Source organism: Odocoileus virginianus, chromosome 11, assembly GCF_023699985.2.
Source record: "Odocoileus virginianus isolate 20LAN1187 ecotype Illinois chromosome 11, Ovbor_1.2, whole genome shotgun sequence".
NCBI classification, from domain to species: domain Eukaryota; kingdom Metazoa; phylum Chordata; class Mammalia; order Artiodactyla; family Cervidae; genus Odocoileus; species Odocoileus virginianus.
Window position 1 is genome coordinate 45,471,594 of NC_069684.1, and position 13,150 is coordinate 45,484,743.

The 13,150-nt window shown below is 36.7% G+C and overlaps 1 protein-coding gene across 7 annotated transcripts in view; it reads right to left on the reverse strand.

The window, feature by feature from the left end:
- The window catches only part of AKT3 (AKT serine/threonine kinase 3), a 264,755-nt gene that overhangs the window by 130,019 nt on the left and 121,586 nt on the right, over window positions 1-13,150 (reverse strand). For 6 of the 7 annotated variants that reach the window (XR_011490377.1, XM_070474383.1, XM_020905033.2 and 3 more), the window contains exon 2: window positions 7,909-8,034. The exons of the other annotated variant lie outside the window; for it this stretch is intronic. Coding sequence is in view for 2 of the 6 variants with exons in the window: in XM_070474383.1 (XP_070330484.1) it covers window positions 7,909-8,034 (126 nt within the window). In the remaining 4 variants the exon portion in view is untranslated. The remainder of the gene's footprint in view (window positions 1-7,908; window positions 8,035-13,150) is intronic. 7 annotated transcript variants of the gene reach the window in all.

A 13,150-nucleotide genomic window follows, 5' to 3' on the forward strand; every position in this document is an offset into this window, starting at 1 on the left:
GAGGTAAAAATGGTTTTTGGTAGGTTTAAGTCCCATAACTCCCTTACTTTCTTTGAAACAGAAGAAGAATAATAGGTTAGTGAGTAAACAGGTCATTGCACTTCTAAAATTGGCCTAAGAAATGCTGACCAATTTCTTTTTTTAAGAGAGACAGAAGAAAGGTTTCAGAGAGGAAAGGGATATTGTCAGAGTGGGCCAGTATTTGCATCACAGAATAAGGCAGAATTCTAGCAGGTGCTCCTGGGGACATAGGCTGGCACTTTCCCCTTACCACCACAGTGAGAAGGAAGGACCAGGTCAAAAGTATGATCAGTCTCAAGACATGGGCAATGTTCAAGCTCTCCATTGATCAATTGCAGACACTTTTGAGTTGAGCTAATTAACTGTCAACATGTCAGGAATCGTCACTACTACCTGGGTAGACAAGTTATTATGCTCAATGTACCTTTGAAAAGAGCTTTGCAACAAGTCTTGTATGTATCCTATATTATTTTTCAGTCAAAATGAAATGTTTCCTATGCAAAGATAAATTTCAATCTATAATTAATAATTTTCTAGGGGAGGGAGGTGGGAGAAGGGTTCAAGATGGGGAACACATATAAATCCATGGCTGATTCATGTCAATGTATGGCAAAAACCACTACAATATTGTAAAGTAATTAGCCTCCAACTAATACAAATAAATGAAAAAAAAAATTGCTGCTGTTTTTCAGTTGCTGTGTCGTGTCTGACTCTTTGCAACTCCATGAACTGCAGCACGCCAGGCTTCCCTGTCCTCCACTATCTCACGGAGTTTGCTCAGATTCAGGCCCACTGAGTCCAGGACGCTATGTAACCACTTCATCCACTGCTGCCCCTCCTCCTTTTGCTTTCAATCCTTCCCAGAATCAGGGTCTTTTCCAATGAGTCGCCTCATTGCATCAGATGGAAAAAGTATTGGAGCTTCAGCTTCAGCAACAGTCCTTCCAATGAATACTGAGGGTTGATTTCTTTTAGGATTGACTGGTTTGATCTCCTTGCTGTCCAAGGACTCTCAGAGTCTTCTCCAACACCACAATTTGAAAGCATCAGTTCTTTGGCGCTCAGCATTCTTTATGATCCAGCTCTCACATCTGTACATGACTGCTGGAAAAACAGCTTTGACTATATGGACCTTTGTTGGCAAAGTGATGTCTCTGCTTTTGAATATGCTGTCTAGGTTTGTCATAGCTTTCCTTCCAAGGAGCAAGTGTTTTTTAATTTCATGGCTGCAGCCACTGTATGCAATGATTTGATTTTGGAGCCTCCAAAAATAAAATCTGTTACTGCTTCCACTTTTCCCCCTTCTGTTTGCCATGAAGTGATGGGACCAGGTGCCATGATCTTGGTGTTTTGAATGCTGATAGTTAGTAATTTACCTAACCATATTTCTGAGCAGAGATACAATTTTCTTGGAAAAAATATAATTTTACTTTCATTTCTATAGTATTATATTTAGAAGGTCATTTCCAATATAGTTCATATTTGATCCATCCAAAAAAGGACAAAGGTCAAATACTGTTATCCACATTTTATAGGCATTGGAGAACTTACATTATGCATGCCAAGGGATATCTAGCAATTTAAGAGTTGGAATTCTGACCCAAAATCAGATCTCAAAGCTCTAGATAGGGAAAATATCACAGAATGGAGGTGGGGAATGGAGGAGGCGTTGGGGGAACAACCCATGGGCAGGGAAGCCTGGTGTGCTGCAGTCCATGGAGTTGCAAACAGTCGGACACGACTGAGCGACTGAACTTAACTGGGGGAGCACAGGGTGGGAGATAACACTTCAGTGACAGTAGAGAAATATGAATTTTAATCTTGATACTTAACTACCTGGGAAAGGGAATGGCAACCCACTCCAGTATTCTTGCAGAGAGAATCCCATGGACAGAGCCTGGCCGGCTACAGCCCATGGGGTCACAAAGAGTCAGACACAACTGAGCGACTAGCACAGTTAGCTACCAATACCTAGCAAAGCGACCTTAAAAAGATAACTGAATTTTCTAGAAAGCCCAGAGATAAATCCACGCACCTATGGGCTGCCCTGGTGGCTCAGAGGTTAAAGCGTCTGCCTGCAATGCGGGAGACCTGGGTTCGATCCCTGGGTCGGGAAGATCCCCTGGAGAAGGAACTGGCAACCCACTCAGTGTTCTTGCCTGGAGAATCTCATGGACGGAGAAGCCTGGTGGGCTACAGTCCACGGGGTCACAGAGTCGGACACAACTGAGAGACTTCACTATGGACACCTTATCTTTGACAAAGGAGGCAAGAATATACAATGGAGAAAAGACAATCTCTTTAAAAAGTGGTGCTGGGAAAATTGGTCCACCACTTGTAAAAGAATGAAACTAGAACACTTTCTAACACCATATACAAAAATAAACTCAAAGTGGATTAAAGATCTAAACATAAGACCAGAAACTATAAAACTCCTAGAGGAAAACATAGGCAAAACTCTCTGACATAAATCACAACAGGATCTTCCATGACCCACCTCCGAGTAATGGAAATAAAAGCAAAAATAAACAAATGGGACCTAATTAAACTTAAAAGTTTTTGCACAACAAAGGAAACTATAAGCAAGGTGAAAAAACAGCCTTCAGAATGGGAGAAAATAATAGCAAACAAAGCAACTGACATAGAATTAATCTCAAAAATACACAAGCAGCTCATGCAGCTCAATTCCAGAAAAATAAAAGACCAAATCAAAAAATGGGCCAAAGAACTAAATAGACATTTCTCCAAAGAAGACATACAGATGGCTAACAAACACATGAAAAGATGCTCAATATCACTCATTATCAGAGAAATGCAAATCAGAACCACAATGAGGTATCATCTCATGCCAGTCAGAATGGCTGCTATCAAAAAGTCTACAAACAATAAATGCTGGAGAGGGTGAGGAGAAAAACGAACCCTCTTACACTGATGGTGAGAATGCAAACTAGTATAGCCACAATGGAGAACAGTGTGGAGATTCCTTTAAAAAATGGTAATAGAACTGCCATACGACCCAGCAATCCCACTGCTGGGCATACAAACTGAGGAAACCAGTGAAAGAGACACATGTACCCCAATGTTCATCACAGCACTGTTTATAATAGCCAAGACATGGAAGCAACCTAGATGTCCATCGGCAGACGAATGGATAAGAAAGCTGTGGTACATATACAGAATGGAATATTTCTCAGTCATTAAAAAGAAAACATTTGAATCTGTTCTAATGAGGTGGATGAAATTGGAGCCTATTATACAGAGTGAAGTAAGTCAGAAAGAAAAACACCAATACCGTATACTAACGCAAAAATATGGAATTTAGAAAGATGGTAACAATGACCCTATATGCGAGACAGCAAGAGACACAGATGTAAAGAACAGTCTTTTGGACTCTGTGGGAGAAGGTGAGGGTGGGATGATTTGAGAGGGTAGTGTTGAAACATGTATATTATCATATGTGAAGTGGATCGTCAGTCCGGGTTCGATGCATGAGACAGGGTGCTCAGGGCTGGTGCACTGGGATGACCCTGGGGGATGGGATGGGGAGGGAAGTGGGAGGGGGGTTCTGGATGGGGAACACATGTACACCCGTGGCTGATTCATGTCGATGTTTGGCAAAAACCACTACAATATTGTAAAGTAATTAGCCTCCAATTAAAATAAATTAATTAATTTTTTAAAAAATCACTGAATTTTCAAAGGCTTCATTTTTCTCATCTACAAAGGGAAAAACCTGGACTAGATGCTTTCAGAAATGCATTAAAAACCCACTATTAGTGCCTAGTATGTAGGTACTAAGACATGTGAAATATAAAGATCTTACAATACTAAGCTCTTTCCCCTAAAATGACTCACAGTTTACTGGATGAGACATACACATGAACAAGACAACCAAGAAACGTGATTAACAACAAAAGATTACAGCTCTGTGAAGAACAGAGACGAAGGATTCAGCAAGGAATGAGGCTGGGGATTTAAATCTGAATAGTCTTAAAAGATGAAAAAAAAATTATTCCAGCAAATAGAAGACAGAGGGAACAGCATAAAGGCTCAGAATAGAAATGCTACATAGTTTATACAGGAAATTACAAACAGTTCAGTACTGCCAAAGTGTAAATGGACAGCAGAAGAGAGATGAGGAAAGAGCTGAAAGCAGAGGCCAGCCTGAGATGGTTGCCTGATGTATTAAGGAACCTGGACTTTATCCAGCAGGATAAAATGAAGACCTAGGGCCGGGTTTTCACAGGTTAGCAGCATAGTTAGGACTTAATTTTAGAAAGATCACTTTGACACTCATGGGAAAAAAGAATATGAGAGGTAGAAACTACAGGCAGAGATCTATAGTTAAAAATATACAGCAGAGATGATGAGGGCCTATTCTAGAGATTAGAGAGAAGGAAACAATTTCAAGAAATAAGAAGCAAGACAGGAAAGACTAGAAATAAATTGGGAGTAAGGTGAAGATACGAGAGGAAAAAAGGCATGAAATAAATCCAGATTTCTGCTCAAGATAGAACTGAGGTAGTGAATACAGGGGGAAAAGTTAATCAAATTGTCTTCAGTTCAGCTTAAGATATGTTGCCTCCAAAAATATCTAGGTAGAGATGTCCAATAGTCAGTTGAATATAGTAAAGATAGCAACCTAATGCTCTGAAAAGAGGTCTGCCCTGAAGATGTGTTAATGTGAGAGCAAGCTGTATACTAGGAGTAACTGAAACCTTAATGTGAATGTGACCATCCAGGAAGAGAGTACAAAGTGAGAATAGTCCTTGGCCAGAACTCAGTTAGATATCCAAATGCATGCAATAAGTCAACCAAGAAAACCAGGAAAGAAAAGCATCTTAGAAAACAATGACAGAGATCATCCCAAGAAAGAAGTAGTAATCAAAACTACAGAATGCCCCCCAGATGTAAATCCAGGAAAATAACTAAAAAAGACTGTCTCCTAGTCTGAGCAATTAAGGGGTCACTGGAGAACTTACTAAAAGTGGTTTCATCAAGCAAATAAAAAAGTTAAGACTGCGGTGGACTGAAAAGTAGAAACAACTAGTATAAAGACTTATCTTTGGCGAAATTTTAAACTAGAAGAAAAGGAATCTGAAACTTTAATGAAGAGTGGAAAGAGCAATACTAAGTCCCATCTAGTTCTCTTACTTTATTATTTTCATACAAATAAAAAGCCTATTTTGGTAAAGTTTCATTAAAACTCACAAAGATTAATCTTGAAGTACCATATTTTAATCATCAGGAAAAACAGGTGACACATGGTAGCTATGGATGGAATACATGTGTATATATAACATCCCCCAACATACCTGAGTACGCTGCACCTTGTATTCCTAGTTCCTCTTCGTCATATGTTGAAGACAGCTAGAACCAGTGGGAGATTATTGGTAGAGTAACCCTCTCTGGCTCTTCCTGTTCCTTCTCTTAAAACCTCACGAAAACATTCCTTGTTACCCTCTGCCTAAAATATTCTTGTCCTCTATTTTATAATATTTTCATTCCCACTCACTCTTCAATGGCCTGCTCAAACTTCCCTCACAGAATCACAGAAAGCTAGAAACAAGAGGGACCTTACAAACTCATTCAGGTGTCCTCACCATGCTGATAAAGGGACTAAAAACCAGAGAGCGTGAGAACGACCTGCCCAAGGTCATACTCATGGTTTTCGGTAGAACTTAAATTTGAACTATTTCTTCAACTAGGGCCCTTTTCACTACACACTGTTATCTCAGGCAATTATTGCAAGGGGGCTTCCCTGATAGCTCAGTTGGTAAAGAATTCGCCTGCAATGCAGGAGACCCCGGTTAGATTCCTGGGTCGCGAAGATCCGCAGGAGAAGAGATAGGCTACTCAATCCAGTATTCACGGTCTTCCCTTGTGGCTCAAATGTTAAAGAATCTGCCTGCAGTGCAGGAGACCTGGGTTCAATCCTGGATTGGGAAGATCCCCCGGAAAAGGGAAAGGCTACCCACTCCAGTATTCTGGCCTGGAGAATTCCAGGGACTGTACAGTCCATGGGGTCGCAAAGAGTCAGACACAACTTTGACAAAAACAAATTATTGCAAACTTATGACTACAATAAGTCAGGCGTTAAAAACAATCAGTTTTAAACAGTTTGTTGTAAGATCCATGTTATTAACACGTTTCCCAAAATTAAGGAGCTGGTCTATAACTTCACTTATTAATTTAACTATCCACAACTACTTGATTATTCAAGTAAAGATTACAGATGCCAACTAATATTGATTTCATGGATAAGTTGACTGTCAGTCACAAAATAGGTTCTCTCCTCAAGAGTGCAGCATTTATTTCAGCCTCTGCCAGTGGAAGTGTTGGAGCAGATGTTGGCAGACTGTGACATACAGTATGTCTTTAAAACTTGTTGGGGTGTGAAATTTCATAAGGTCAAAAAATGCTGCATTTTGATCAACAGATATAGGAGTTCTGTACTTTATAAATTATTTCAGACAAACCAATAATAGCATTTGCTAGTAAAATAGACAAACTATGAAACCACACTGGCTTTAGGTCAGATACAAAAATGTACACTGCTAATGTTTTAAAAGACAATTTCTATCATTTTAAAGCAAATGCTTGCCCAAAATGTCTTTAGAAAGAAAATGTATTCATAAGTCAACACAAAATATAAGATATTATTGCAATTGACAACAGGATTTTTAAAATAATTTTCTACTGAGAGAAAGCCATAAGGATCTAATGAGCCATTTTGGCAGAGAAAAGTTATTTTAATACACAAATATAACGGTATCTTCACTTTTTAAAAAATGAAATTCCCTATGGAAAAATCCACTTACATAAACAAGAGGATTTTTTATAGTTAAAATGATTTCACAAACTTTTTGGTTTATTGTCCTACCTTGTTGTTTAAAAAAACTGAAAGAAAGTATCCAAAAAAAGAGAGAGACTGGGGAGCTATACAATGATAAAATCACGTGTATAACATTTGAGGATTTTTATCATTTTGGATTTTCTGATGCTGCTATATTTTTTAACTGATTTTTGCTTCAATTTTCCCTCATATCTTTCCAAATCATGACTAATAGATAACTGCATATAATCAAAATCAAAATTAAGAATGGTGTGTCTAGTTAAAGATTTTACCACAATGGTACAAATTTTATCTCTAATGCAAGTTTATTTTAACTTAACATTATGCTTTAAAATGCTTTATTCCTGAATTAACACAGAAAATCCCTTTCATTGATTAATCAGCAATTTGAACAATCTGAAAGCCTGGTTATAACAATTATAATCCCCATTATCATCATCATCATCTTTCAGTTTATCTTTGGCTATTTTCAAGAAAATATATAATTCCTAAATAAGTTTAAATTACAAACTTGTTTAGAAACTTGTAAGGAAGAAATAATGTTAGATATTTGTAAGGAAGAAAAATTTACCACAAACAAAATCTTCTCAGAAAATAATGTTTAAAGTAAATCACTTGTTGCTTATCATACAATCAATCAAAAGGGTTAAGATTATGACAGGAAACTTCTATTAGAGGTGCACTAAGGACTGCAACATCTTACAACCAAGTTCAATCCAGCAGTCAAGTTCAAAGTACACTTTAAAGAAGAACTTGAGGTATGTACCTGGGGAATGGTTTTTATAACAAAGTTCTAACTATGAAAAAATTACACTATTTTGGATTATATAAGACCACAGGTTGTAATAATCCATGGAACTTTTCAGTTCCAATGCTAAGGAAGTGAAATTCTATATAAACTGAAAACTTATCTGCAATTAAGAACAAACCTAAACTTTTTCATAGGCTTTCCACATATCTCAAAGTATCTGACACATACAGACATACAAATAAATAAATACAAGGTGAATCAACAATTGTAATTAACTTACTTGCTACTGAAAAGTTGTTGAGGGGATAAGGTAAATCCACATCTTGGGGTTTCTCTTTATATCCTATGAATGAGCCATCTGTCTTCAAAAGGAAATATCTTGGCCTCCAGTTTTTTATATATTCTCCTACATGAGGAAAGCATGCATGTTAATGCTGGGGGAAAAATGAACAGCAGCTTTTATGTGAAAAAATAAATTATGGTACAATATATGTCCTACAACACTGGCCTCCAAAAATTTAGATAGGCAATTTTCTTTTAACTTAGCTTACAAAAGGAAATACATAAGCCTGCAATTAAGTTTCAATAAAAACCCAAACATGTTTTGTTTCTAATGATTTCACACTTTGATAATTCATTTGCACCATTATTTCTTCAGAGATTCATTCAACTGAGCACACATTTTGTTCAGTTTTTCATATCAGATGGTTGTTGGAGCATATTTTCAGTCATCTTAAAAAGCCTTGGTAAATAAATCATACACACAGTATCAAGGAATTTCGATGAAAAACACTTATCATAAGAGGGACATGAAATAGATGTTTCTCTTCCATGTACCACAACTAATCGTGTCATTTTTTAAAAAAGAAAGGGAAAAAGTCTACTTTCATTGTTAAATCTTGAGCATAACTTGTTTAAACAACATTCTATTATTAAAAGGAAAATAACTGCACAAATGCTGTAAACAAGTCAAGGAAATGAAAGAACATGGGTTAATAGAGCTTAAAAACAACACACACATTCATACACATAAATGTAAGAACTATGAACATGTAGTTAGTGCCAAGCACACAATAGTCAATAAATGTATACTGTCAGATTTTGATACAAGCTATCAACTAGCTACCAAAATATAAATTTTTAGCATCAAGATCACCATTTGCTTACTTCACACTTTTTTAAAATTTTAAGCAACAGAGGCACAAGAGCCGGAAGGCTCCCTGGTCTCAATTTTCACTTCTCTATTGAATATTTCTATCTGGCTTTTCAATCTCAAGTGCTTAATCACAGTACTACAAAACTCTGAAAGCAGTTCAGCTTCCCCTTCAAATCAGTTTCTCCTGACATTAGTTATCGAAGCTCAAACCTAACATTTGACTGTTCCCTCTCATCAGTAGCTAAGTCAGTACTGACTTCACAAGTCTCTCTTATTTAGCCAACCTAAGATATCTTCCCTGGTGGCTCAAATGGTAAAGTGTCTGCCTACAATGCGGGAGACCCGGGTTTGATCCCTGGGTTGGGAAGATCCTCTGGAGAAGGAAATGGCAACCCACTCCAGTACTCTTGCCCGGAAAATCCCATGGACAGAGGAGCATGGTAGGCTACAGTACAAGGAGTTGCAAAGAGTCGGACACGACTGAGTGACTTCACTTCACTAAGATGTGCTACCACTTTACATCTGCTCTTCTGCTAATGTACTGTGACTTTTCTCCCATTCTACTCGCCCTCTTCCATCATAATATATCTATCACCTCCAGATAGTTCTAATGTCCTTATGTACTGCTTTGATGATATCACTTTTATGCTCAAAAATATTCTGACTCCTTACTGTTTAGTATCAGTCTCTTAGTATAAAACATGAGTTCTTCCATAATCTCATCCCTGACATGTATTCCAGATGTGGAATCATTCCTCTGGGTCGACAATTCTCCAAATTCTCACCTCAGACCTCTTTACACCCTTAAATATTTTTAATACTTAAATACAGCCAATGAATTTTTGTGTATGTAGATTACAACTATAATATTTACTGTATTAGAAACTGAAAAGGAGAAAATTTAAATTTTTATTACTTCCTTTAACAGTAAAAAAATAAACTCATTGCATGCAACATTAATATTGTTATGACAACAGTTTTATTTTCTAAAACAAAAAAATCAAGGTGAAGAGCTGAACTGCTTTACATCTTTGCAAATCTCTTTAATGTTTGGCTTTAAAGAAGACAGTCAGTTTCATATCTGTTCTTACATCTAAACTGTTACAGTAATATATTTTTGATTGAAATATTAAAAAAAAATCTAGCCCAAACAGGATATGTAGTTGGAAAAGGGATGAATATTCAGATAGTCATGGATGTCTTTCTTTGATACTACACCAGCATTTGACAAACAGTCATTTTCTAAAAGGTTGCCTGCAATGTGGAATATGAAACCACTATCAATGAACTTCTGTACTTTGCTATGTGAAATCCCTGGGTCTGTATTTCACACTGAATCAATCTTTTACACACTGCATGATTTTCTAACAGCACACACCGTTCATTTAGGAAACACTGGTCCACCAAGTTCTACTGATCTTCCAAATACTGACACAATTCACTACACAATCACATTCAGTACCACTACAAATCTTATCAGGAAAGTAAGCAGTGGGAAGCTCTGCAGCTCATGACAGCAGATATGTTCTCCAAAATCCTACTCTTTGCTTTAAAACTCAGTTTTAACCAATGGAAATAAATACTGTCAGTTCATTTTTCTTAAAGTGATACACTCCAAGTGTCCAATCTAGTGCCTGTCACTTGATGATGCTCAAAAATAACTTACTAAATGATTAAGTGTATATATGAACATCTTCCCCCACAAGTGTGTAAGCATACAAGAAAAACTTAAGGGAAAGAAAAAGGAAAACCTGACACCACTCATAACTTTAACTTACTTAAAAATATGGCCCTAATGTGAATAAACACACAGGCCAAATTTATAAAATCAGAATGACAAACTCACAGTTCTCAATAAAATAATCAAACAGATCCTTTCTTACTTGTACTTATTGTTTTATTTTTCTATTCATATTTAAGTATTCCTATATAAAAATTAAAATCATTAGATGTTCTCTAATCAGTGATGTTATATTTATATTTCAAATGTTATTTTAAAACAATAACTTGTACTGGTACAAAATGTTATAACTTTGATAAGTTAAAATAATAATAGTTTAATAACTATACCAAAGATAAAATGAAACAAATCCATTTTGTAAATTTAAAGAAGAAAAAAATCGGGATAACATAATTTTTTCTTACACATTTCTCCTTATCTTTTAAGAGTACTAAATACATTTCTTTTAAAAATGTATAATTGAAAGAAATAAGTCAAGTTTTCAATTCTAAGAATAATTTCCTATCAACCACTAGGAATTTACACGTGTAGATGAAAGACCTAAAACATCACCACAAAAATTTTATCTTCTTGTTAAACAAATCTTAATGAATTAAAAATATTTATGTGGCTTATAGAGGGCTTTTGATTAACAAAAATTTCTTAAAAATAAGTCTATTATGCATCCCTGACACATATTACTCAATGAGTGTGATAGTCATTTATTCAGAAGAAAAACTGAAGTGAAAATTTCCCTTCTTTATTAGATAAACATTAAGTATTTCTCAGAAAATTTTATTACTAATTTTGAATTGATTCAGTTAACCAACAACTGTACTGTCATGCTAAGCTAACAGTTTATCCCAAACTTTCAATGAAGACTCCTGAATGTAGTTTTTATTTTATCATTTTCCATCTATATAGTATGAATGGGCTTTCTGAGAAATTATCCTAGGTGCTAGAGACACAATAGCAGACAAGAAATAATGGTCTCTAACTCATAAAGCTTATCTTCCAGTATTATACCAGATTTCTTGTGCCCACTAAAATTTGGAGAAGGGTTATGAGTATTTCCTGAAAGCAAATCCTTTATTACAGGTTCCTATAAACATTCTTAACTAAAGCTCATGTAATATCATGATGTGTTGGCCTAATTAAATATTCATTTTTGAGTTCCAAAAGCTCTAAAGAAAGGGCCTTACAGAGGACACAAACTCATAGGTATCAATAAAACAAGAAAGTAAGCTTATTGCTACATACTAGACCCAGTACAAAAGAAAGATAATATTCCGAGAATATTCTAGGAATTCCTAAAATCCTTAAAAGAATTTTAAAAAGCTACAGCTTTTCCCAACAGTTTGGAAAAACACTGTGCACACAGACAGCAAAGCAGAATTGCTCCTGCAGCCTTGGGACTCCTGTCCAGCTGCTCATGGGACACCTTAACTGACTCAGCTTAGGCAGTGGGAGTTCAAATAAGGCACATCTAAGTCTGCCCTAAAAATATGGCCAAAAAGTCCTGGCTTTCACAGGGGCTAAGTTCCTAGAATAAAGTTACCCTCTCTGCCACCATTCTTTTTTAGACAGACTAAGATAAAAGGTTTCTCTGGTGGCTCAGCGGTAAAGCATCCACCTGCCAATGCAGGAGACGTGGGCTCAATCCTGGGGTCGGGAAGATCCCCTGGAGAAGGAAATGGCAGCCCATTCCAGCATTCTTGCCTGGGAAATTGCATGGACAGAGGAACCTGGTGGGGTACAATCCATGGGGTCACAAAAGAGTTGGACACCTCTTGGTGACTAAACAACAACAAAAGTTAATCACATCTTATCTTTTAAGCATAGCATTTACACCCAAGTTTGTACCTCCTGCATTAAAATGAAGTTGCATCATACTTTTATATTCACAGCCCACAGATTTCAACTAATTTAAAAGACAGCCTAGTTACAATGGGGAGAAAGTCTTGTTAAATAAAGCAGCAGCATTTATAGAGTACCAAGTCTTCCGAAGAGACTGTTCAACAGATACCCATCAATATACATTCGAAATGTGTATGCACTGTCATGATTAACCTTCAACAAGCACCACAGTCACACCTGGACAAGATGTCTATCACAACTTTCTATCTGCCTTAATGGGTGTTTCCAATTCATTCACACTCGTTGGCTGGAGGCTTTGTATATTTTGAAGTATGCCGTTACCAATACCAAAATATATTTTATAACAAACTTTCTGATATTTTGACTTCTATAGTAGACTGAAGGGTGAACCCAAAATATATGTATACATCCTAATCCCTGGAAAAAAAATCTATCTATTTCATTAACTACGCTAAACCCTTTGACTGTACTGATCATGACACAGAGTGCAAAGCTCTTACCTCCGAATATCAGACCATCTTACCTTTCTCCTGAGAAACCTGTATGCGGGTCAAGAAGCAACAGTTAGAACCTTGTATGGAACAATTGATTGGTTCAAGACTGAGAAAGGAGTACGACAGGGCTGACTACTGTCACCGTGTTTGCTTAACTTATACTCTGGGCACATCATGAGACACGCCGGGCTGGATGAGTTACAAGCCAGAATCACGACACGCAAGAGAAACAACCACCTCAGACATGTTGATGATACCACTCTAATGGCAGAAA